This window comes from Bos javanicus, chromosome 10, assembly GCF_032452875.1.
Source record: "Bos javanicus breed banteng chromosome 10, ARS-OSU_banteng_1.0, whole genome shotgun sequence".
In the NCBI taxonomy this organism is placed as follows: domain Eukaryota; kingdom Metazoa; phylum Chordata; class Mammalia; order Artiodactyla; family Bovidae; genus Bos; species Bos javanicus.
The window spans coordinates 55,478,520-55,503,455 of NC_083877.1; the positions used below are offsets into that span (position 1 = coordinate 55,478,520).

General features: G+C 37.4%; 1 protein-coding gene across 1 annotated transcript in view; it reads right to left on the reverse strand.

The window, feature by feature from the left end:
• The window catches only part of UNC13C (unc-13 homolog C), a 657,134-nt gene that overhangs the window by 314,731 nt on the left and 317,467 nt on the right, over positions 1–24,936 (reverse strand). The window contains exon 12 of the mRNA XM_061431239.1: positions 23,255–23,418. Coding sequence (XP_061287223.1) covers positions 23,255–23,418 — 164 coding nt within the window. The remainder of the gene's footprint in view (positions 1–23,254; positions 23,419–24,936) is intronic.

The following is a 24,936-nucleotide window of genomic DNA, read 5'->3' on the forward strand; positions in this document are numbered from 1 at the left end:
TATATCTGTGAAAAGGAGAGAAAACTCTTACAATCCCTAACTGAAAGAGAATGCAATTCCAGCCTTTTAAAAATTTCTCATTCACAAATGTGAAGTGGTTTATTTAAAATGTGATTTGTCACAGGGATATTTGCATAATTTCTTTTAACTGGAGAGTGCTGTGTGTACACACAAAAAGTGCCATTTCCAGTGGAATCTCACACTGTTGAAAAGCAATCCTCCAGGAGTCTATCATCTCTGGCAACTCTGTCCTTAATGACTTTAGTTCCTGAAGTGCTGTATTGCAACCAGAATGCTCTGCCACACTTGCATTCCTCTCACATCAATAAGGTAAACAGGAAGCCCTCCTTTCCCTCCTTTCATTGCACAATGATTAAACAAGTCAACCTAACATCTGACCTGAGTCCATTTTGTGAGCTTTTGTCATTAAGTAGTTTCCACAAGCAGTTTTATTTTCTGAGATTTTGCTAAATCCTGGATTTAATTAAGCAAACAAATGAACAGTGAAGACAAATTATGCCAGCTTTATGCTTAAAGATCATTTCTTTTAAACCTTGAATAATAGTATCATTTACAGATATCAGAAGCATCAAGTATTCAATTCTGTTACTTCTCTCAGGAAAACCTGTTTCATTTGGACTCTAACAAAAGACTTAAAAATTGAAAGCACAGCTTGTGATAAAAGTGAAGAGATAAAACATCCATAGAATAAAGAAATTTTCAGTATGTAATTTGATCCCATTTTGCCCTCATATCTCAGTAATTTGTCTACCACTTAGGCATCCTTGAATTTTGAGAGAAAAACTGTTAGGACTCAGTTCTTGATGAGTGAGAGAGAAGAAAGAGAAGTGGTTACATTCCAAGTCTTTAGTTTGGATGACTAGGTGAATAATGCTTCTGCCAAGTGAGCTAGGAACGAAAAAGAAGAAAGGGAATTAAGGCGGGGATGATGCATTCAGTTGAGTTTAAGGCACCTGTAGAGCTATCATGTAAGAACGTCCACCAGGTTGTTGGAGACCTGGGCTGAATATTTCAATCTGGGGATCACTTCAAAACCATGAGAATGGATACGGTTATCCAGGGAAATCAAGTAGAATGAAGAACAGTATCAGGAAATGGAACCTGGGAAATACTGACATATAGTGAACCCGGGAGATTAGTACTGAACCCAGAGAATAGTATACCCTGGAGATTAAATAGGAAGAAAAATAAGTGAATTCTAGGGCTGAGATAAAATTAAAAATGATAGGTTAAAGGAAAGCTAGTCCAGTGGAATTAGGGAACCCATGGAATAGGAGATTTGAAGGGTTAAGGATGACTGATGCTGATAGGTGCATTGAAAGAGTCTTCAGTTCAGTTCAGTTGCTCAGTCATGTCCGACTCTTTCCTAAGAACCTAAAATAACTATTGGACTTGACAAACAAACATCGTGTGACTGTAACAAAATCAATGTTAGTGGAGTGACCGGGGGTTGCATCTAGAGGAAAGAGGATGGAAAGTGAGAAAGTAGCAGAAAATGATCAAGGAAAAATGGATCAAGACCAGATTTTGTTGATCTTTAGCTAAGGAGTTTATGGAGTTGGCTGAAATTTCTCCAGCGGGAAGTGATACCATCAGGTGAATCTGGGAAGATGACTCTGAAGTGTAAAGATGGACTGAAAAGAGTAGGTATTGGAAGCAGAAAAACAACGTAGGGGATGTAGAAGCAAAAAATGACCTTTCTGCCCAGGATCCAATATGACTAAGCACTTCACATACCATAGTCAGAAGGAACAAAATATTTTGCACCTTGAGATAATCTAAAAATCACAGAATCACTCTGTTTCTTATCTCCTAAATATAAAAACCTCAAATATTTCTCTAAAATCTGAATTTCCTAACAAAACAACTGTGAACTGGAGTTTGGCCATGATATATCTGAAAATGTATAATGACCTCTGGAAGTCTGAATACCAGGTGGAATGCTGTTGTTTCTGCCAAGAATAGCACAAGAACACCATGTAAACCAGGTAGCCTTAGGAATGTTATTATTATTATTATTTTTTTTTTTGCCAGTGCTTCTAAAGTCTCATTCCCCCTTTGTACTTGTTGTAATTAAACAGATTTTCCTTTTCTGACTTTTTTTCTCCTTAAGGTCACAGAGCAAGTAAGGTGATTAAGGATTAGAGTTCAGGCAATGCAAGTTCAGAAGCATCTCTCTTAACCACCAAGGTGACCTCTTATTCTCCTCCCTCTCTAATATTGTATATTATATATTGTGTATGTATCTGTTGCTTCCAGAACACTTAGTTGTCATTTCATCCAGCTCATCTCTAGCATAATGTACAGGAGTTGGTCCCTAAGTGTTTAATGAAACCAAGTGAAAACAGTATGAGTTACCGGTATATAAGGAGAGTTAGTGTATAGAATGTGTGCTTTGTTACTTTGAGTATGGCAGTTTATTACAACATCCAACTGATCTGTGAACACCGAGTTCAAGTGCACAGCAGTTAATGCCATAATGATCACAACTCTGAAGGTGAATTGTGTTCTGCTTATAATTGGTACCCTGAGAGAAATATTTTAAATTTTCCTGGGCATTAGGCATGCATTCATCTTAGCGACCTGACAGAAATATTTTACCTCCTGATTCAAATGAGATGATTTGTGGGGTATGATGGGAGGTAGCCAGCTGTACATGATCTATTCTGATCTTCTGTAGAAATAGCCACAAAAACCAAAAAAGGATGTGAAATCATAGCAGTGCTACAAATCAGGTGTGGCAATCAAAGCTCTTCCTATATCTGGGAGGGATTTTGCTTAAGCTTATAGCAGTTGAATAGACTGAGGGGTATTCAGTGACTAACTAGTGTCTAAACTCTTAAACTGTTAACCTGACTAAGGAAGAAATGGGAGGATATTTCTAGGAACCATAGACTGTTACAACCCCCACATCAGAAATGTGAGCCCTAGGCTGCTGGCCAGCAAGGCTGTTATTCACTTTCCTATTCCATGGTAAATGGCTTCCCAAGGCAGTGAAGCTGCCTCTTATTTCCCACACCTTCTCAGTCTATACCCATTAAAGAGTACACAACTCCCAAGACTGCAATACAGCCTTCACAATAGGGGACAGGCAATGGGATTTGAAGCTACTTAGAAGAAAGGGCTGGAATAACACCTGGCCTGGAGATTAAATACAGCCTCTGATGTTCGGCTCTAGCAAGACAAGAATTCACAGGTTGTTTACATTATCCAGAAAAGGCATCTGGCTCTTCCACAGAGCCCACCAATAGGAGCAGGTAAAAATCTTTGCTCAATCTAAAAGCACATTGCATTTGAATAAAGTCATAGCACAGAGGGAACATTTTTGAAGGATCACTTACCATTATAGGATCTGCAGGTGAATACTGGTAACACCCTGGTGATTTACAAATACGGATTTAGAGTCAAAGGATCCCGTAAGTTGCCAAACAAGCAGGATGCAAACATCCATGCCTGTTATTATCACAACATACACACATGTGCACACACACTTAAACAGCAAAAATAACTAAGAACTTGGTAGGAAATTAACTAAAATGGTCAAAATGTTGTCTCTGGGTGGTGCTACATGTTTTTGTAATTAAAAAACATATCTTGTATTTTTAAAAACACTTTACCATTAGCATGTTTTATTGCCCTAATTGGAAAAATATAATATATACATATTTAAAATGTTAATTCAACTTTTGCTCTATTGTTGATTTTTATAAGTCTTTATGTAACTTTTAGCACCAATAAGAAACAAAGTAATACAACTCCTTTTAAATTTTGTTTGACTAAGGTTAACTTTTATTTTTTTTTAATAAGACAGTAAAACTTTTAAAGTATACAATGTAAAACCGCATAACCTATATTATACTTTACAGTATCATTAAATAAGGTTTTTATGGATGAAGTTAAACAAATCATCCATAAAATAATCTTTTCCTTCAAAATGTATCATAGACCTAATTTCTGATTGAGTAAATGCAAAAAAATACTATAAAATTACTAAGAAATAGAAGGCAGTTTTATAATAAAATATATTACTGGGAGAACAGGATTCACACACACAGTACAATATATATAATATAGATTACTAATAAGGACCTACTGTATAGCACAATGAACTCTACTCAGTACTTGGAAAAGAATCTAAAAAACAGTAGATGTATGGATATGTGTAACAGATTCACTTTGCTGTACACCTGAAATTATCATCATTGTAAATTGTACCCCAATAAAAATTAAAAATAAATATAAAAAATTAATTTTAAAGATATTAATAAAATGTCTCATAACTTCCAATGGAAAATATAGGGATGAAAATGGTAAAGATGTGAAAAATCAAAGGGCAAAGAGGAAAATTTAACATTTCACTAAACAATAGTATTCATCCCATTAGATTTTTATACCAGTTTCAATATCAAATTAGCATCACTATGGTGCTTTTCTTGTCAGTTGGTTAAAATTACAAACAACAAAATTTTTGTTGTTTGTTAAAAGGAAAATAGATCAAAGTCATAAATATGACCCTCCTAAATTTGGTCAGAATTTCATTGAACATGTCTCAATATACCTAACAATTAAAGATATAACACTTAAAAAGAAGTTGTCACCTTTTGGAATTTATATTAAAATGTTCTTTAGAACTAGTGACTCAGGAATTAATCAGTTGGAATACCAGGATTAAAAGTTTAAGCATTTGATATTAACTAAAAAAATGAAACACTGACACTGAAACCCAGAAAGATAATTTCCAAGTCACTCTAAGAAATATAATATTTTACCTAGCTGGTAAAAATACCTGTACTTCTTTAGAAACTATGACTATGAGTACAGTAAGTTAAAGACAGTAGCTGTTGGGATCAAAACAATAATCTATACTGAACTTTCTTTTTTACCTTCACTTTTAACCCTAAATGATAAGTGGTTAGGCAGCCAATATCATATACGTAGTAGTATGCATCAAAGTATAATTCTTAGATGACTGAAGGACAAAAAGAAAAAAGAGATGAACTTCAAAGAAGTAAAGATATTCATTAGGGTAATGGCTACCTTTCTAAGAAATCTTGCAGGAATAGTCAACAAAAAGCTTTTTTTTTTTTTTGTATGTGGAGGAAAGTGGTTGGGCTAGGGAGGGATAATAAGTGGCCAATTAAGAGTTAAAGGTACCATGGTGTAGAGATGATTCATTCTAACCCTAGTTCAGGCTGTGACCTCAGAAAAGTAACTTTCTCACTCGTAGATTCAGTCAATCCATCTGTAAAATCAAAAGGCTATGAGAAGATCTAATTCTTACAGTCTCTAATGTGCTATGAATCTCTGAATACAGAGAATACATCCAGCCTAGTCATACACATTATTTTCCCTTCCAACAACATTTGATTCATCAGCACGAATGGATAGTTGAGATGACCAGGAAGTAGGGGACAGGGGAGTTATACTGTGGCATCCTTTGCACTTGGAGGGTTTTCAGCTAATGGACTTCTACATAGTCTTCAATTTGGCAATATTTGCCTCTCGGTTTGTGTGTACCCATTCTTTATGCAGGGTTACTGACAAGGCAAACTTTCTTGCCTCTAATCATTGCCAAGTCTATGCCACAACCACTAACGCCAAAGAAGATGAGGTTGAATGGTTCTGTGAAGACCTACAAGATCTTCTAGGACTAATGCCAAAAGAAAAGAAAGAGATGTCCTTTTCATCATAGGCGACTGGAATGCAAAAGTAGGAAGTCAAGAGATACCTGGAAGAACAAGCAAGTTTGGCCTTGGATTTCAAAATGAAGCAGGGCAAAGATTAACAGAGTTGTGCCAAGAGAATGCACTGGTCATAGCAAACACCCTCTTCCAACAACACAAGAGATGACTGCGCACATGGACATCACCAGATGGTCAATATTGAAATCAGACTGATTACATTCTTTACAAAGATGGGGAAGTTCTATACATTCAGCAAAAACACGATGGGGAGCTGACGGTGGTTTAGATCATGAAGTCCTTATTGCAAAATTCAGAATTAAATTGAAGAAAGTAGGGAAAACCACTAGGTTATTCAAGTATGACCTAAATCAAATCCCTCATACAGTGCAGGTGAAAAATAGATTCAAGAGATTAGATCTTATAGATAGAGTGCCTGAAGAACTATGGATGGAGGTTCATAACATTGTATAAGAGGCGGTGATCAAAACATCCCCAAGAAGAAGAAATGAAACAAGGCAAAATGGTTGTCTAAGGGGGCCTTACAAAGAGCTGAAAAAGAAGAGAAACAAAAGAGAAAATGAAAGATATACCCAGCTGAATGCAGAGTTCCAAAGAATAGCAAGGAGAGATAAGAAAACCTTCTTAAGTGAACAATGTAACAAAATATAGGAAAACAATAGAATGGGAAAGACTATAAATCTCTCTAAGAAAATTAGAGATATCAAGGGAGCATTTCATGAAAAAAAAATGGGTACAATAAAGGACAGAAATGGTATGGACCCAACGGAAGCAGGAGATATTAAGAAGAGGTGGCAAGAATACATAGAACTGTACATAAAAGGTCTTAATGACCTGGATAACCAAAATACTGTGATCACTCATCTAGAGCCAGACATCTTTGAGTGTGAAGTCAAATGGACCTTAGGAAGGATTACTAAGAACAAGGCTAGTGAAAGTGATGGGATTCCAGCTGAGTCATTTCAAATCCTAAATGATGATGCTGTTAAAGTGTTGCACTCAATATGCCAGCCAATTTGGAAAATTCAGCAATAGCCACAGGACTTGAAAAGGTCAGTTTTCATTCCAATCTCAAAGACAGCAATGCAAAAGAACATTCAAACTACTGCACAATTGTTGTCATTTCACATGTTAGCAAGGTAATGCTCAAAATCCTCCAAGCTAGGCTTCAACAGTATGTAAACTGAGAATGTCCAGATGTACAGTTTGAATTAAGAAAAGGCAGAGGAACCAGAGATCAAATTGCCACCATCTCTTGGATCATAGAAAAAAGAAGGGAATTCCAGAAATAAAAACATCTACTTTACTGACTACACTAAAGCCCTTTGACTGTGTGGATCATAACAAACTGTGGAAAATTATCCAAAAGATGGGAATACCAGATCACCTTACTTCACTCCTGAGAAATCTGTATGCAGGTTAGGAAGCAACAGTTAGAACTGCATATGGAACAATGGATTGGTTCAAAACTTGGAGAGGAATACGTTAAGGCTGTATATTGTCACCCTGCTTATTTAACTTACATGCAGAGTACATCATGCAAAATGCCAGGCTGGATGAAGCACAACCTGGAGTCAAGATTTCTGGGAGAAATATCAATAATCTCAGATATGCAGATAACATCACCCTAATGCCTGAAAGCAAAAAGTAACTAAAGAGCCTCTTGATAAAGGTGAAAGAGGAGAGTGAAAAAGCTGGCTTTAAACTTGACATTCAGAAAACTAAGAACGTGGCATCAGGTCCTATCACTTCATGGCAAATAGATGGGGGAAAATGGAAACAGGGATAGACTTTATTTTCTTGGGTTCCAAAATCAGTGCAGATGGTGACTGTAGCCATGAAATAAAAAGACGCTTGCTCCTTAGAAGAAAAGCTACGACCAACCTAGACAGCATATTAAAAAGCAGAGGTATTACTTTGCCTACAAAGGTCCCTTTTGTCAAAGCCCTGGTTTTTCCAGTAGTCATGTATGGCTGTAAGAGTTGAACCATCAAGAAGACTGAGTGCCAAAGTTGATGCTTTTGAAATGTGGTGTTGGAGAAGATTCTTGAGAGTCCATTGGACAGCAAGGAAATCAAACCAGTCAACCCTAAAGGAAATCAGTCTTTAACATTCATTGGAAGGACTAAAGCTGAAGCTCCAATACTTTAGCCACCTGATTCGAAGAGCGGACTCAAGACCCTGATGCTGGGAATGACTGAAGGCAGGTGAAGAAGGAGACGACAGAGGATGAGATGGTTGGATGGTATCACTGACTCAATGGACATTAGTTTGAGCAAACTCAGGGAGATAGTGAAGGACAGGGAAGCCTGGTGTGCTACAGGCCATGAGGTCCCAAAGAATCAGACAACTGAGTGATGGAACAAGAACCACCATTGCCTTGAAAATCATTTCCCTTTAAGGCTGCCATCTAATACTACGTAAATTATTCCCAGGGGGAGGAGGAAGAGCGGGAACAGGATTATAGGCATAATTAGCAATTTAAAATGACAGTATATCTCTACAGCAAACCACTACCTCAAATAGCCCATCTTCAAATAATATAGGTCAAAATTACTACTGAGTAATCTCTCAAAATGTTTAATATTTCCCCAGGAAGACATGATTTAGAAAAAATGGATTAATAATGCTAAAAAGACTTCACTGCTTTTGTAAGAAAATGGGTTTAGTGTCAAACCAATTTAACAAATGGAATTTCAATGCCATGGGGAAACTTAAAAGTCACAAACTCCAAAATGATGCTTAAATGCTTATAATGAGATAGTTACTGGTATTTTTTCAGTTGACACAACTATTACAACACTATCAATCATTCAAAATACTATTGAGAAAATACTAGGAAATTGTTGTTTAGTTGCTAAATCATGTGCAACCCTTTTGCAATCTCTTGGATTTGCAACAGTTGGTTGCTGTTTCCTTCTCCAGGGGATCTTCCTGACCAGGGATTTCAAATAATAAATCTGGATTCAGCTCACTTGCTATTGTTTTGATGAAAATAAGACAATCATCTGACTCACCTGTCTTTTTATCAACAATTGTCCTTAATCACAGGCTTACTTGGTGACTCAGCAGTAAAGAATCTGCCTGTAATGCATGAGACCAGGGCTTGATCCCTGGGTCCCAAAGATGCCCTGGAGGAGGAAATGGCAACCCATTCCAGCATTCTTGCCTGGGAAATCCATAGACAGAGGAGCCTGGTGGGCTATAGTCCATAGGGTCTCAGATTCAGACATGACTGAGCATGGACAAGTAGCATAGCATAGTCCCTAATCACACCCATCTTATGGTTTCAAAGAATGGGAAGGCTTTTGATAGAAAAGATTGAAAAATCAATTATGAAAATTAGAGCAGAATGATTGGAAAGAAGCACCAAAATGCAGTGATTCTTAGAGTCTTAGAAGAGATTTCAGAGAAGCAATATAAGACAAAAGGAACAGACAAAAGACAGACAAAAGGAAGTGTGTATTAGTCATTTAGTCATGTCCCACTCTTTGCGACCCTATGGACTGTAGTCTGCCAGGCTCCCCTAGCCATGGAATTCCCCAAGGATGAATACTGGTGTGGATTGCCATTTCCTTCTCCGGGGGATTTTCCCAACCCAGGGATTGAATCCAAATCTCTTGCATTGTAGGCAGATTCTTTACCATCTGAGCTACCAGGGAAGATGAAAGGAAAGACTACCTATATTCCTAATGTTAGAAATACACTGAAATACACTAAAATAATATTCATGGGCTCCCAGGTGGTGCTAGTGGCAAAGAACCTTCCTGTCAGTCCAGGAGATGTAAGAGATATGGGTTCGATTCCCGGGTTGGGAAGATTCCCTGGAGGAGGGCATGGCAACCCACTCCGGTATTTTTGCCTGGAGAATCTCATAGATAGAGAAGCCTGGTTGGCTACAGTCCATAGGGTTGCAAAGAGTCAAGACACAACTGAAGCAACTTAGCATGCACATAAAATAATACCTATCACATTTGCTCTTAAAAAATTCGGACCAGCATGCATTTCAATGATTTTATTCATCGTTACCAGTAATGAGGAGCTCAAACCTTTAAAGATCACTTCTCCTTTGGCCAAAAGCATCATAGCTTTTCATAAATAGTATGGATTGCTTGAGCTCAATTATGGACAGCTTGAGTACCAGGCCGGTGGGGAGGGACAGGGAAGTATGAAATGCATAGTTTAGAGGAATGATGGAAGTTGAAGAGTAAGTAAGGATGACAGCCTCATGCTGCCTGCCTCTCAGCTTTATTCGAAACCTTTCCTCATCTGTGCCTGGAATGGTCTCTCCACATGTACACACTTACAGCACACAATCATGCCTTCATTATACTGTCTTGTTATTAGGTAATTTATTCTTCCTCTTCTTCCTCACTGGGGATGAAGTGATATTCCATATTTCCACTGTCCTGTACAAGTCTTTGTACTTAGATGCTCAGACAGTGTCTATGAAAAGTGGCTTCATGAGAAGCTGGACCTTAACTTCTTGCTTGCTGATATATTCTCAGTGCCTATAAAACTTTTGGCATATAACAGGCACTCAATAAATACTTTTTAAAGGAATCGATGATTCAATTAAGCAGCACTCTCTTTAGAAAGCAGGTTCATAGCTCAAACAGCTATAATGACTAGTAACTTTAAAGTAAAGTGTATCTCAACAGCTCTGGTCCAAATATGAATTAGATTAGGATGACCAGCACCAAAGTACAGGTTGTTTGTTAAGCATACTAAGGTTAAAAAAACAACCTAGTGCTTTTCTCTTATCGGTATTATAGAGGCATGACTATAATCTAATAGAATCTAAAATTCTGGGAGACATCATGGGCTTCATTTTAAAATAAATGAAAGGCTCAAATTAAACACTCAGTTAAAATGTATTTGTTGGACAAAAATCACCTCTAGATGACAATTTATTCCTTAATGCTTGACATGAAATTCTCTTAATTGTGTTCCGGGGTGAACAGTTGGTTGGTCTGCCAGAACATTATTAAAAACATATGTTTGAATAAATAGATTAAAAAAAAATTCTAAAACTCCCCAAATGATGAAAACAGGTTTTATGCCTAGCCTCATGCTAAACATGTGGAATAGCGTGCTCCTTTGAAAAAGGGAACAGACTCTCATTCTTACTGTCACAAATTGGAAAATTGCTTTTATGTTAGATGGATGGCTGCATTTACCATGTGGGAACAAATCCTCCAGGTCCTTGATCAATCACTTGTCCCAGCAGGAAAATTGTAATCCCTTTCCTCCCTCTCATGAACGCTCCAAAACAAAAGATAGACTTTTTTTGCAACAAATAGGTCTAATACACTGTGTCCTCATAGCTAATGTTCTGTGGTAAAAGGAAAGAGCATTTACAGTAAGCAGGAGGTACCTTGGAGGAATGGAAAATTCGGTATTAATGTTCAGGTTATTTACCAGCAAAATAGATTCAGGCTCCTTATTATGATGAGAAATATGTACGACGAAAATTTAATAATGTATAACCAGACTCTCTGACTTAATACATACTTCCTCTTTATTTATTTGTGCTCCAAATCCATCTTCAAAAAATGGGAGTATGCTTGAAAGAAACCAAACAATCTCTAATAAAACAGTAAGACTATGAAGTTACCTGGGGATCTGACTAAACACAGAGGGGCTTTAAATAGCAAGAGAAATTGTGATTTGATTTTTTCTGAGCCAATGGTGTCTAGGGAAGTACTGAGAATTAAGCAGTTTTATCCTTTCAAAACTGTATAAGTATCCTTACTATATAGAGAGGTCATATGTTTTTTCCTTGAAGCTGAATTTCTTAATTTTGTGTTTTTAAAAATAAGAGGGCATTTTATATTAACATATGGAATCTAGAAAGATGGTACTGATGATTTCGTATGCATGAGTTAATACACAATATTTGGCTTTCTCTTCGTGACTTACTTCACTGTGTATAATAGGCTCTAGGTACATCTACCTCATTAGGGCTGACTCAAATGTGTTCGTTTTTTTTTTTTTTTTTTAATATCTGAGTAATATGAGGACATTTTAAAGAGATGGCTCCCAAGTACATGAAAAAGTTGGTCCTGGCTTGAAAAACTGGCAAGAGGCTTTACATTTTTTTTATATCTTAAAGGGACAGAGGAAAAAAAAATATGGTAAGTTTTCTAAAATAAATGCTCTGAGGAAAGGGAAGGCAGTGGTCTCTGAGGTTAGACTTTTCAGATTCTGTAAGAGCCAAGATGAGGGGGACACCCCAGGCCTAGAGGCATAAAGAAGCCTGTCTAAAGTTTTGTTAAGCCGAGGGAAATGTCAAGGTCATCTTGGTCAATGTTAAAAGAAACATTTAATAAATGAAAATATCAATATCAAATCAAATATGTAACCATCAGTAGATATAATGTGCCACATTTTGTTACTGTCAAAGTTCATTTGTCAATTTCTCTCACAAAAAGCAGGTATTCTTTTCCTTTATGTTTATCTACCTACAGTTCAGTTGCTCAGTCATGTCCGACTCTTTGTGACTCCATGAATTGCAGCACGCCAGGCCTCCATGTCCATCACCAACTCCCGGAGTTCACTCAAACTCACATCCATCAAGTCGGTGATGCCATCCAGCCATCTCATCCTCTGTCATCCCCTTCTCCTCCTGCCCCTGATCCCTCCCAGCATCAGAGTCTCTTCCAACGATCTACTCTTCTCATGAGGTGGCCAAAGTACTGGAGTTTCAGCTTTAGCATCATTCCTTCCAAAGACATCCCAGGGCTGATCTTCTTTAGGATGGACTGGTTGGATCTCCTTGCAGTCCAGGGGACTCTCAAGAGTCTTCTCCAACACCACAGTTCAAAAGCATCAATTCTTTGGTGCTCAGCTTTCTTCACAGTCCAACTCTCACATCCATACATGACCACTGGAAAACTGTAGCCTTGACTAGACGGACCTTTGTTGGCAAAGTAATGTCTCTGCTTTTGAATATGTTATCTAGGTTGGTCATAACTTTCCTTCCAAGGAGTGTCTTTTAATTTCATGGCTGCAATCACCATCTGCAGTGATTTTGGAGCCCCAAAATATAAAGTCTGACACTGTTTCCACTGTTTCCCCATTTATTTCCCATGAAGTGATGGGACCAGATGCCATGATCTTCGTTTTCTGAATGTTGGGCTTTAAGCCAAAAGTTTCACTCTCTTATTTCATTTTCATCAAGAGGCTTTTTAGTTCCTCTTCAATTTCTGCCTTACTCTTGGTCTTTAGATGAGAAGTTAGCAATTGGTAAAGTCCACAGTCAAACCCAGCTGATGGCTTTTGTTTTTAAAATAGAGTTTTATCGGAGCACAGCCATGCCATTTTGTTTACTTAGTATCTGCACTGTTTCTGCACTAGGAATGCAAAATTGAGCAGCTGTCACAGATACTGTATGACACACAGAACTGAAAATATTTACTCTCTGGCCTTTCACACCCATACAAAAAAACTGCCAACGTCTGCTTCAGAGTATTTACAATGTAAGCAGAGACTTTGTCACACTGTCTTTTAAATATGATAAGATCCAAACTGACCTGCAAGTCATTAGATACCAAAAAGGCATTCAAAAATATTTTTATTGTTTACTTAAAAAGGTAGTAGAAAAATAAAAGTGGTAAGTTGAAGGATGGATGATTCTTCTCCTTTAAACTATCATACATTTATGTTTTTTCTCTGTAGTAACATGATTATGCTTCTCAGAATATCAGAAACACAGCAATGAAGAAATCAGCTCACAGAGATATATGGAATAAATTAAACTTGATACCTTTTTTTTACTGGGATTCTTTCCAAAAGATTTTTCTATGTGTTTTTTTAAAGATAGTTCTCTTGGCAGTGCAGTTCATTTACTTTAGACTATTAAATCATAGTTATATTTTAATTGAATTCAAATGTTACACTAGCTGCTCTGATGAGTTCTTATAGACACTGACATGGGCAGACTTCATTGTGGCTGTCCATTGTCAAAACAGGCTGCCTCAAAAGGAATAGCTCCTGGACACTGGACCAAGATGGTAGAGGAGTAGGACATGGTGCTCACCTTCTCCCACAAATACATTCAAAAAAAGTGAGAAAGGAATTGGGATGGGACCTGTGCCCCTCTGAAAGAGGGAAAGCTTCCACATCCTGCGAAGTCCCCTCAGTGGTGGAAAGACTAGCCAGGAGAGAAGGGGCACTTCAGAGCCTTTGAAGAGAGCAGAACTAGTTATGGAGAGCATAGTGGAGAGATACTTGCACAGATGGTAGATGTCACTGCCCTGCACTCCCCAGCCTGAGATGCTCATCTGCTGGGATGGGTGCAGGCTGGCTGCTGAGGCTTGAGTCTTGGAGGTCAGACCCTAGAAGAAGACAGGGATTGGTTGTGTGGAGACAGCCTGAAGGGGCTAGGGTATGGTGTACCACAACCAAGGGAGCGGCATGCCAGAAGAAGCCAGAGCCCACCAGACAGGCAAGGCACCATTGTTCGGAGGTGCACAAACATAGGAGCTTCCTTTTCTGGGTGAGCACTCTTAGGTGGCAGGGCACCACCTGCATGAGCTCCAGGGTCAAGCACAGCCACCACTGGCATTTCAGACTCCAGAGGCAGGTACTGGTGCTGGGTTCCGACCACTCTCTCCACCTTCCCAGGAGTACATGCAGTCCATGAACCTGCCCACCCTCTATCAATGGGATAATGGCCAGCACACACTGAAGAAAGAGACAGCAAGCATCCAAACCAAAACAGAACCCATGCCAAAAACAATTAAATCCATACAAGCGATACAGTAATCCTTCCACATATAAATTGTCATCCAAAACTACAGTAGATAATTGTTTCCCTTAAACTCACAGAGTAGGAGAAATATAAGCAAAATGAAGAAGTAGAAGAACCACTTCCAGTTAAAAGACCACGAGAATTCCTCTGAAGGGGCAAACAATGAAACAGACTTCTTCAACCTAATAGACACAGAGTTCAAAAAGCAAGTAATGAAAATACTGAAGGAATTAAGAAAGGTTATTGACAGAAATGCAGATTGCTATAAAAAAGTAACTAGAAACTATAAGGAGGGGCCAAGAAAAATTAGAAAATTCATTTGCCAAGATAAAAACTGAGCTAAAGGTAATGAATAGCAAAATGAATAATGCAGAAGAAAGAATAGTGATATGGAAGACAGAATAATGGAAATTAGTCAATCAAAGCAGAAGACAGAAAACCATATAAAAAATAAAATGAAAGCAGTTTAAGAAATCAGTGGGCTAATATAAAGCATGCCAATTTATACATAATAGGGATTCCAGAAGAAGAAAGAGAAAAAGGAAGTAAAAGGTATTTGAAGTAATTAAGGTTGAAAACTTCCCAACCTAAAGAAGGAAACAAATATCCAGGTATAGAAAGCATAGAAAGTCCTAAACAAAATTAACCCAAACAAAATTAACCCAAATAACCCTTTATCAAACTATATTATAAGAAAAATGGCAAAGTTAAAGATGAAAAGAGTATTCTAAAGGCAGCAAGAGAAAAACAGAGTGTTAATTAACAAGGGAACCCCCATAAGACTATCAGCTGATTTCTCTACAGAAACTCTGCAGGCTAGAAAGTGAAAGTGAAGTTGCTCAGTCGTGTCCGACTCTTTGAGACCCCATGGACTGTAGCCCACCAGGCTCCTCCATCCATGGGATTCTCCAGGCAAGAATACTGGAGTGGCTTGCCATTTCCTTCTCCAGGGAATCTTCCCAACCCAGGGATCGAACCCAGGTCTCTTGCATTACAGGCAGACGCTTTAACCTCTGAGCCACCAGGGAAGCAGGGATTGACAAAATATATTCAAAGTCTTGAAAGGAAAAAAATCTTCCACCTAGAATACTATACCCAGCACGATTATCATTTAGAATAGGAGAGAAAATAATTTCTCAGGCAAGCAAAAACTAAGAGAATGCAGAAATACTATTAATAAACCTACCCTAAAGTAAATACTGAAAAGTCTTCTCTATGTAGAAAATTAGCAAGAAGGTATAGGATGGAGGAATTTATAAATAGAAATTGAGTCACTTAAATTAGCCAATACCCAGATTTAAGGGGGGGGGGGAAACTATTGTGAAAACAAGGAACAGCAAAAGGATAAACATTAAGAAGTAAAAAAGAACATCAAAATCATAAAATGTGTAGAAGGAGAGAAATAAAATGAGAAAAAGTAGATTCTTTTTTCAGAATGTGTAAATTCTTTTTTTTTTAGAATGTGAGCCTGCCAAATGACTATCAGTCTAAACCAAACAGTTATAGGAAGGCGCTGCATGCTTGTGCTCCATTGCATTCGACTCTTTGCAACCCATGTACAGTAGCCCACCAGACTCCTCTGTCCATGGGATTTTTCAGGCAAGAGTACTGCAGTGGGTTGTCATTTCCTTCCTTCCTGGGTCAGGAAGATCATGCCCCCTATGTCTCCTGCATTTGGCAGTGTAGTCTGTACCATAGTGCCACCTGGGTAGCCCAGGAAAGGGTTTGAACTCATGTCTCCTGCAGATTCTTCACTGTCTGAGCCACCAAGGAAGCTACAGGAAGGGGTTAACATACTTATAAAATAGGGCAACAAATCAAAACTACACAAAAGATTCAAAAACCAAAAATAAAAGAACAAAAGCATAAAGTAAAAGGAAATCACCAAACCACAAAAAGAAAAAGAAACAGAAAAGAAACACGATCAACTGGAAATGGCAATAAATACAGATGTATCAATAATTATCTTAAATGTAAATGGACTGAAAGCTCCAATCAAAAGATACAAAGATATAGACTGGATGAAAGAAAAGAAAATAACCAAGAGCATACAATACGCTGTCTACAAGAGATGGACCTCAAGGCAAAGACATACATAGACTGGAAGTAAGAGGATGGAAAAAGATATTTCATGCAAATAGAAATGACAAGAGAGCAGCCACTGCAATACTCATTTCAGACAAAATAGACTTTAAAACAAAGGCCATAAAAAAAGATAAAGGAGAACACTATATCGTGGATTAAAGGATCAATATACGAAGATTTTACATTGTCAATATATTTACACCTAATATAGGAGCACTCAAATACATAAAACAAATACTAACTGACATAAAGGGAGAAACTGATGGAAATACAATAATAGTAGAAGACTTTTAACACCCCACTCACACCTATGGACAGATCTTCTAGGCAGAAAATCAATAAGGCAATGGAAATTTTAAGTGATATAACAGTTAGACTTGGCATTTTCAGGACATTACATCAAAAACAAAATAAAACAGAACATATACTCTTTCCAACTGTACATAGAACATTCTCTAGGACTGACTGCATTACTAGGGCATAAAACTAACCTCAACAAATTTAAGAGTACAGACACCATTTCAAGAATATTCTCTGACCACAAGAGCATGAAACTAGAAATCAACCATAGGAAAAGAAATGAGAGAAAAAAAAAAAAATTACGTGGAGACTAAAACAAATAAGAAAAGGAGTACGTCAAGGGTGTATATTATCACTCTGCTTATTTAACTTACCTGCAGAGTACATCATGAGAAATGCTGGGCTGGAAGAAGCACAAGCTGGAATCAAGATTGCTGGGAGAAATATCAATAACCTCAGATACGCAGATGACACCACCCTTATGGCAGAAAGTGAAGAGGAACTCAAAAGCCTCTTGATGAAAGTGAAAGTGGAGAGTGAAAAAGTTGGCCTAAAGCTCAACATTCAGAAAACGAAGATCATGGCATCTGGTCCCATCACTTCATGGGAAATAGATGGGGAAACAGTGGAAACAGTGTCAGACTTTATTTTTGGGGGGCTCCAAAACCACTGCAGATGGTGACTGCAGCCATGAAATTAAAAAACGCTTACTCCTTGGAAGGAAAGTTATGACCAACCTAGATAGCATATTCAAAAGCAGAGACATTACTTTGTCAACAAAGGTCCATCCAGTCAAGGCTATGGTTTTTCCAGTGGTCATGTATGGATGTGAGAGTTGGAATGTGAAGAAAGCTGAGCACCGAAGAATTGATGCTTTTGAACTGTGGTGTTGGAGAAGACTCTTGAGAGTCCCTTGGACTGCAAGGAGATCCAACCAGTCCATTCTAAAGGAGATCAGTCCTGGGTGTTCTTTGGAAGGACTGATGCTAAAGCTGAAACTCCAGTACTTTGGCCACCTCATGCGAAGAGTTGACTCATTGGAAAAGACTCTGATGCTGGGAGGGATTGGGGGCAGGAGGAGAAGGAGATGACAGAGGATGAGATGGTTGGATGGCATCACCAACTGGATGGATGTGAGTTTGAGTGAACTCCGGGAGTTGGTGATGGACAGGGAGGCCTGGCGTGCTGCGATTCATGGGGTCGCAAAGAGTCAGACATGACTGAGCAACTGAACTGAACTGAACTGAAACAAAATGCTGCTGAAAAACCAATGGGTCAATGAGGAAATAAAGGAGGAAATTAAAAAATACCTTGAGATAGATGACAATAAAAATTCAACCGTGCAAAATCCAGGATGCAGCAAAAGCAGAACTTACATGGAAGTCCATAGCAATATAGGCCTTCCTCAAAAAAACAATAAAAATCTCAAATAAACAATCTAACCTACCTACATACCACCTAAAAGAATTAGAAAAAGAAGAACAAATAAAACCTGAAGTCAGCAGAAGAAAGGAAATAATCAGGGAGGAAATAAAATATAGAGATTAAAAAAAGAAAAAAAATCCATGAAACCAAGAGCTGGTTCTTAGAAACAACAAACAAAATTAACAAACCTCTGGCCAGGCTCACCAGGAAGGCAAGAGAGAGAATCCCAATAAAGAAAGTAAGAAACAAAAAAGAAGAAAACTCAATCAATACTGAAGAAATACAAAATATCCTAAGAGAATACTATGAACAATTATATGCAAACGAATCTGACAACCTAGAAAAAATGGACAACTTTCAAGAAACATACAGTTCACCAAAACTGAACCAAAAGAAACAGATCATCTGAACAGACCAATCATTAAAAATAAAATAGAATCTGTAAAAACAAAAAACTTTCTACAAACAAAAGTCCAGGACCAGATGGCTTATGAGAATTCTACCAAGCATACAAAGAACTTATACTGATCCTTCTAAACCTCTTACAAAATGTTGAAAAGAAGGGAATACTCTCAAAGGATCCTATGAAGCCCCCCATCATGCTGATCCCAAAACCAGACAAAGATACCCCCAGAAAATAAAATTCCAGGCCAATATCTCTGATGACTATATAGATGAAAATTGTCAAAACAAAAACAAAAGCAAATCAGCAAACCAAATTCAACACACAAAAAAGATCATACACCATGACTATCCCAGGTTCACAAGAATGAGTCAACATGTACACATCAATGTAATATATCACATTAAAAAGCAAAAGTCAAAACCCACATGATCATCTCAATAGATACAGAAAAAATAGTGACAAAATTCAGCATCCATTCATGATAAAAACTCTTACCAAAGTGGGTATAGAGGGAACATATCTCAACATAATAAAAGCCATTTATGACAAACCCACAGCCAATATAACACTCAATAGTGAAAAGTTGCAAACCTTCATGCTAAAATCTGGAACAGGCCAAGGATACCCACACTCACCTCTTCTATTCAACATAATATTGAAAGCCCTAGTCACAGAAATCAGACAAGAAACATAAATAAAATGTAACCAGACTGCAAGGGAAGAGGTAAAATTGTCACTATATTCAGATAACATGACACTAAATACAGAAAACCCAAGGACTGCACACAACAACTACCAGATCTAATAAATGAATTCCACAGAGTAGTACTACACAAGATAAACATTCAGAAATCAGTTGCACTTCTTTACACTAACAAGGAAATATGAGAAAGGGAATGTAAAAAAAAAAGCCTTTGAAAATCGCACCCAAAAATAAAATACCTAGGAATAAACATGACCATGGAGGTGAAAGACTTATAAGCTGAGAACATTAAAACATTATTAAAGGGGGTAAAAAGAAGATTCAAAGAAATGGAAATATATCTCTTGCTCTTGGATTGAAATAATTAATACTGTTAAAATGGCAATACCACCCAAAGCAATCTACAGATTAATGCCATCACTATCAAAATACCCATGATATTTTTCACAGAACTGGAATAAATTACTCAAAAATGTATATGGAAGTATAAGAGACCCAGAATTTCCAAAGCAATCCTAATTAAAAAATAAAAAAAAAGAAGGAGGCATAACTCTTCTAGACTTCAGACAGTGCTACTAAGCCACAGTAATCAAATCAAAACAGTTTGGTACTAGTACAAAAACAGACATACGGATCAATGGGAAAAAAGCCCAGAAATAAATAAACCCACACATATGTTCAATTTATTTTCAACAAAGGACGAAAAAATATAAAATGGGAAAAAGACAGTCTCTACATCAAGTGGTGCTGGGGAAGTTGAACAGCTGCATGTAAATCAATGAAGTTAGAACACACCCTCCCAGCATGCTCAAAAATAAACTCAAAATGGCTTATAGGCAAACAGAAGACATGATACCAAAAAACTCCTAGAAGAGAGCACATGCAAAACATTCTCTGTCATAAACTGTACCATGTTTTATTGGGTCAGTCTCCCAAGGCAATAGCAATAAAAACAAAAATAAATGAATGGGACCTAATTAAACTTACAAGCTTTCATGCAGCAAAGGAGATCATACAAAAACATGAAAAGACAACCTATGGAATGGGAGAAAATATTTGCAAATGATGCAAGCAACAAGGGCTTAATCTACAAAATATACAACTGATACTGTACATAGCTCATACAACATAACAAAAAAGAAAACCCAATGGAAAAATGGGCAAAAGACCTTAATAGACATTTCTCCAAAGAAGACATACAAATAGCTATTAGGCACATGGAAAGATGCTCAAAATTACTAATTATTAGAGAAATGAAAATCGAAACTATAATGAAGTACCACTTCACACCATTCAGAATGGCCATCATTAAGATTTACAGATAACAAATGTTGGAGAGAACATGGAGAAAAGGGAATCCACTTACACTGTTGGTGGGCATATAAGTTGGTACAGTCACTATAAGAAACAGTATAGAGGTTCTTCAGAAAATTAAAGTTATAAATTACCATATGATCCAGCAGTTCTACACCCAGACATATACCCAGACAAAACTACAATTCACAAAGGATCCCTATGTTTATAGCAGTAATATTTACAATAGCTAAGACATGAAAACAACTTAAATGTCCATCAACAGAAGAATGGATAAAGAATATGTGGTACATATATACAATGGAATACTAAAAAAGAATGAAATAATGCCATTTGCAGCAACACAGATGCAACTAGAGATGATCATCCTAAGTGAAGGCACAAAGGAAAAGACAAATACCATATGATATCACTTACATTTTGAGTCTAAAATATGGCACACATGAACCTATCTACCAAACAGAAACACACTCTCATAGAGAACAGACTTGTAATTACCAAAGGAGAGACGGAGAGGGATGAGCTGGGAATTTGGGTTAGTAGAAATAAACTATTATAGTTAGAATGGATAAACAACAAGGTCCTACTGTGTAGCACAGGGAACTATATCCAATCTTTTTGGATAAACCATACTGGAAAAGAATATTTTTAAAATGTTTACATGTGTATTATTGACTGGATGAAAAAAAAAAGCTTTGCCAGAGAGTAAAAATTAGCATAACATTGTAAATCAACTATACTTCAAATAAAAAAGAACTGAGTTCCCTATCACTGCAGGTGAGCAAACAAAGAGATGATGACAACCAGTAAGGGATGCAAAAAGAGTTTCCTGATTCAGAGAGAGATTCAACCGGTTGGCCCCTAAGTACTTTTCACGCCTAAAAATCTATAAGCTTTTGAAATTTAGCACTAGGACCATTCTGTAAACTGAAAAAGCATACACTATCAGAAAGTTTTAAAAAATCATTCTTATATGATGGTCTAGAAATATGACTGTTCATTAAATTCTATGAGCAATAAACCTTGAAGATTTAATATGAAAGAACAGTCCTTTTATATATGTATGTGAGTGTGTGTGTACAGACATATACATATACATACAGACTTATGCTCATGCTAAGTCACTTCAGTCATGTCTGACTCTTTGTGACCCAGTGGACTGAGCCCATCCAGGCCCTCTGTCCACAGAATTCTCCAGGCAAGAATACTGGAGCGGTTTCTGTGCCTTCCTCCAGGGGATCTTCCCGACCCAGGAAATGAACCCATGTCTCCTGCGACTCCTGCATTACGGGATATTTACTGAAGCCCATACATACATACATATATACGGAGAAGGCAATGGCACCCCACTCCAGTACTCTGGCCTGGAGAGTCCCATGAATGGAGGAGCCTGGTGGGCTGCAGTCCATGGGGTCGCTAGGAGTCGGACATGACTGAGCAACTTCGCTTTCACTTTCCACTTTCATGCATTGGAGAAGGAAATGGCAACCCACTCCAGTGTTCTTGCCTGGAGAATCCCAGGGACGGGGGAGCCTGGTGGCTGCCGTCTATGCGGTCGCACAGAGTTGGACACAACTGAAGTGACTTAGCATACACATATATATCCTGCATTATGGGATATTTACTGAAGCCCTACGTATACATATATATATATATACATATATATACACACACACATATATACATATATACACATACATATACACACACACATACACATATATATATATATATGTATACATAGGGCTTCGGTAAATATCCCATAATGCAGGAGTCACAGGAGACATGGGTTCATTTCCTGGATTGGGAAGATATTATATATGGCTTATATCTGAACAAAATGCACTTATAAACTCAGACTAGGTTTCAAAAGATTAACTCTAGACAAGCAATAATTCAATTTTAAATTGTTACTGAAACACATTAAAGGATGTGTGCCTGTATGGATCACTTTTAAAGGACCTTATTTACTGTAGTGTTTGGGTTAACAAAATTAGCAGAAACAAAATAAATATAGGGAAGAAGGATACAGTCTAAAGTTAGGGTTAAGACACCATAATGACTCTAGAAGTGTTTGTGATGTTAAACAGCTTTGTAACCTCGGACAACACATTTTAATCATCAGGCTCTAGTTTTCTCAAATATCAAATAAGGCTATGGTTCTCAAACTTTAGAGTACATGAGAACCACTTGGTGGGCATATTAAAATCTTCAGAGTTTCTGATTCAGAAGATATGAAGTAGGGTAGAAAATTTACATTTCTAAGTTCCCAGATGCTGCTAATTTAGTCAAGGAACAACACATGGGAAGCTGCTAATTTAGTCAAGGAACAGCACATGGGAATGGAATAAGAATTGAGAAGATGATGGTAGTTACCAATCCTAATACTTCATAGCTGCAACAGAGAGGGTAGCCAGCATCTAATAAACTACATCCAAACTGTAATTATCTATAAAATTAAAAATTCATTTGATTTGAAGAAAGAGTTCCCCTTTGGATTTCAACAGAGATTTTTGAATATGCAAAGATTCTGTAGTACTTACGTCATAGCTTGATAAATGGATTCAATCCCATAACGCATGGCAAATTCATCGACTATTTCTTGAGAGGCGTCATCAAAGAAAACTTTCCAGGCTTCATCCCCTTTGACCTCTGGGATTTTCACTCCACCATTAGCTTTCACTTCAGTCAAGTAATGGAACAAATTCTAAAAGTAAGTGTTTTTCAAATGTTCAGTTTCCTCAAACTAGGCCTGACATATTTAACTGTAACTTTCAGTAAATTATATTATAATTGCATCTAATGTTTCATCAGAATCTATAAACAATAGCAATATCTCAAATTTTCATTTTACTGAATCTCATTTTAATGCAAATTCTGATTTTATTTCAGTCTAGGTCTATACAGAATCAATGATTTAAATGTTTCAGATATAGTGTATCATTTTAGAAGGAAGTAAATGGTTTTGCCAGTAAATATTTCTACATGCTAGCACAGATTTTGCATTCATGGGCTGTGAGTAAATTAAAAAGCTCTGGATGAATAATGTGTTTTGACTGTTAATACAAAATCTAGATATGCAAATAAAACTAAAGCACTTCGGCTGCAAAATGGTACAAGTCATGACAATGAATTCAGGCTGAAAATAAATATTTTTACAATTTTGTAATGAAAAAAAATTACTACATACAATTCCTTTTTGCTTCTAAGAAGTTTAGAAACTGCTGCAGCATGGGTTATTTAAGGACCCTTTCTGAACTGGATTTCAGTTCTTTTGGGTTCTTGGACCCACAGAAAAGACTCTGAAAAGCAAAGCATGATGCTATTCCTGTCATTCCAAATCTCTGCCCACATTTTATGGCCAGAGTTGGCTCCCTATCCTGCCAGTTCAAGAGATTTATTGCTATTGGTCTAAAAACTGAACCACTTTTCTTTTTTTTCATAATTTTATTTTTAATTAAAGGATGTTTACTTTACAATATCGTGTTGCTTTCTGTCATACATCAAATGAATCAGCCATAGGTATACAAATGTCCCCTCCCTCTTGAGCTTCCCTCCACCACCCACCCCATCCCACTCCCCTAGGTTGTCACAGAGCACTGCATTTGGTGAACAACCTTCCTTAATGGATTATCACTGGTTAGTCCGTACTCAGGAGATTAAGTCTTGGTTCTATCTCTAATTACTGTGCAATGTGTAAATGACTTAAAAAGTGTTCCTTGTTTCCTTCTTTAGTGAAAGGGAGATGCAAATAATTACATATACATTTTCATAGATATACTTAGGAAAAATCATGTGCAAACAGCAATGATTCTCCCAGCTATCTGTTTCTTAGGAAGGTACTTTGTCCGTACCTCTTTGAACAGGGGGAAAGGTATAGTCCTCAGCTTCACCACATATTTTTTGATACATGGGATGTGTCGTTTACATCATGGAAAAGCTCTGGTGACATGTCAAACTAGGCTTTCAGTTGCAAAGCATCCGGTAGAAGCCCAAGATTACTTGTCTGTGCATGGACACTGAGGCACAAAAGGGAAGTCGTGCATCTGCCCTTTTGATTCAGTCTGAGTGGTCTCTACTTCTTTCTAAGCCAACCAAGCTCCTCTTTTTGCGTAGTATATTCTCTACTATTCACGGGTGCAAACCTACATTCTGATACTTGCTACCCAGATATGTTTCTGGAAAAGGTAGTTAAAATGGAGGAGGGTTCAGAATGTATGAAGTC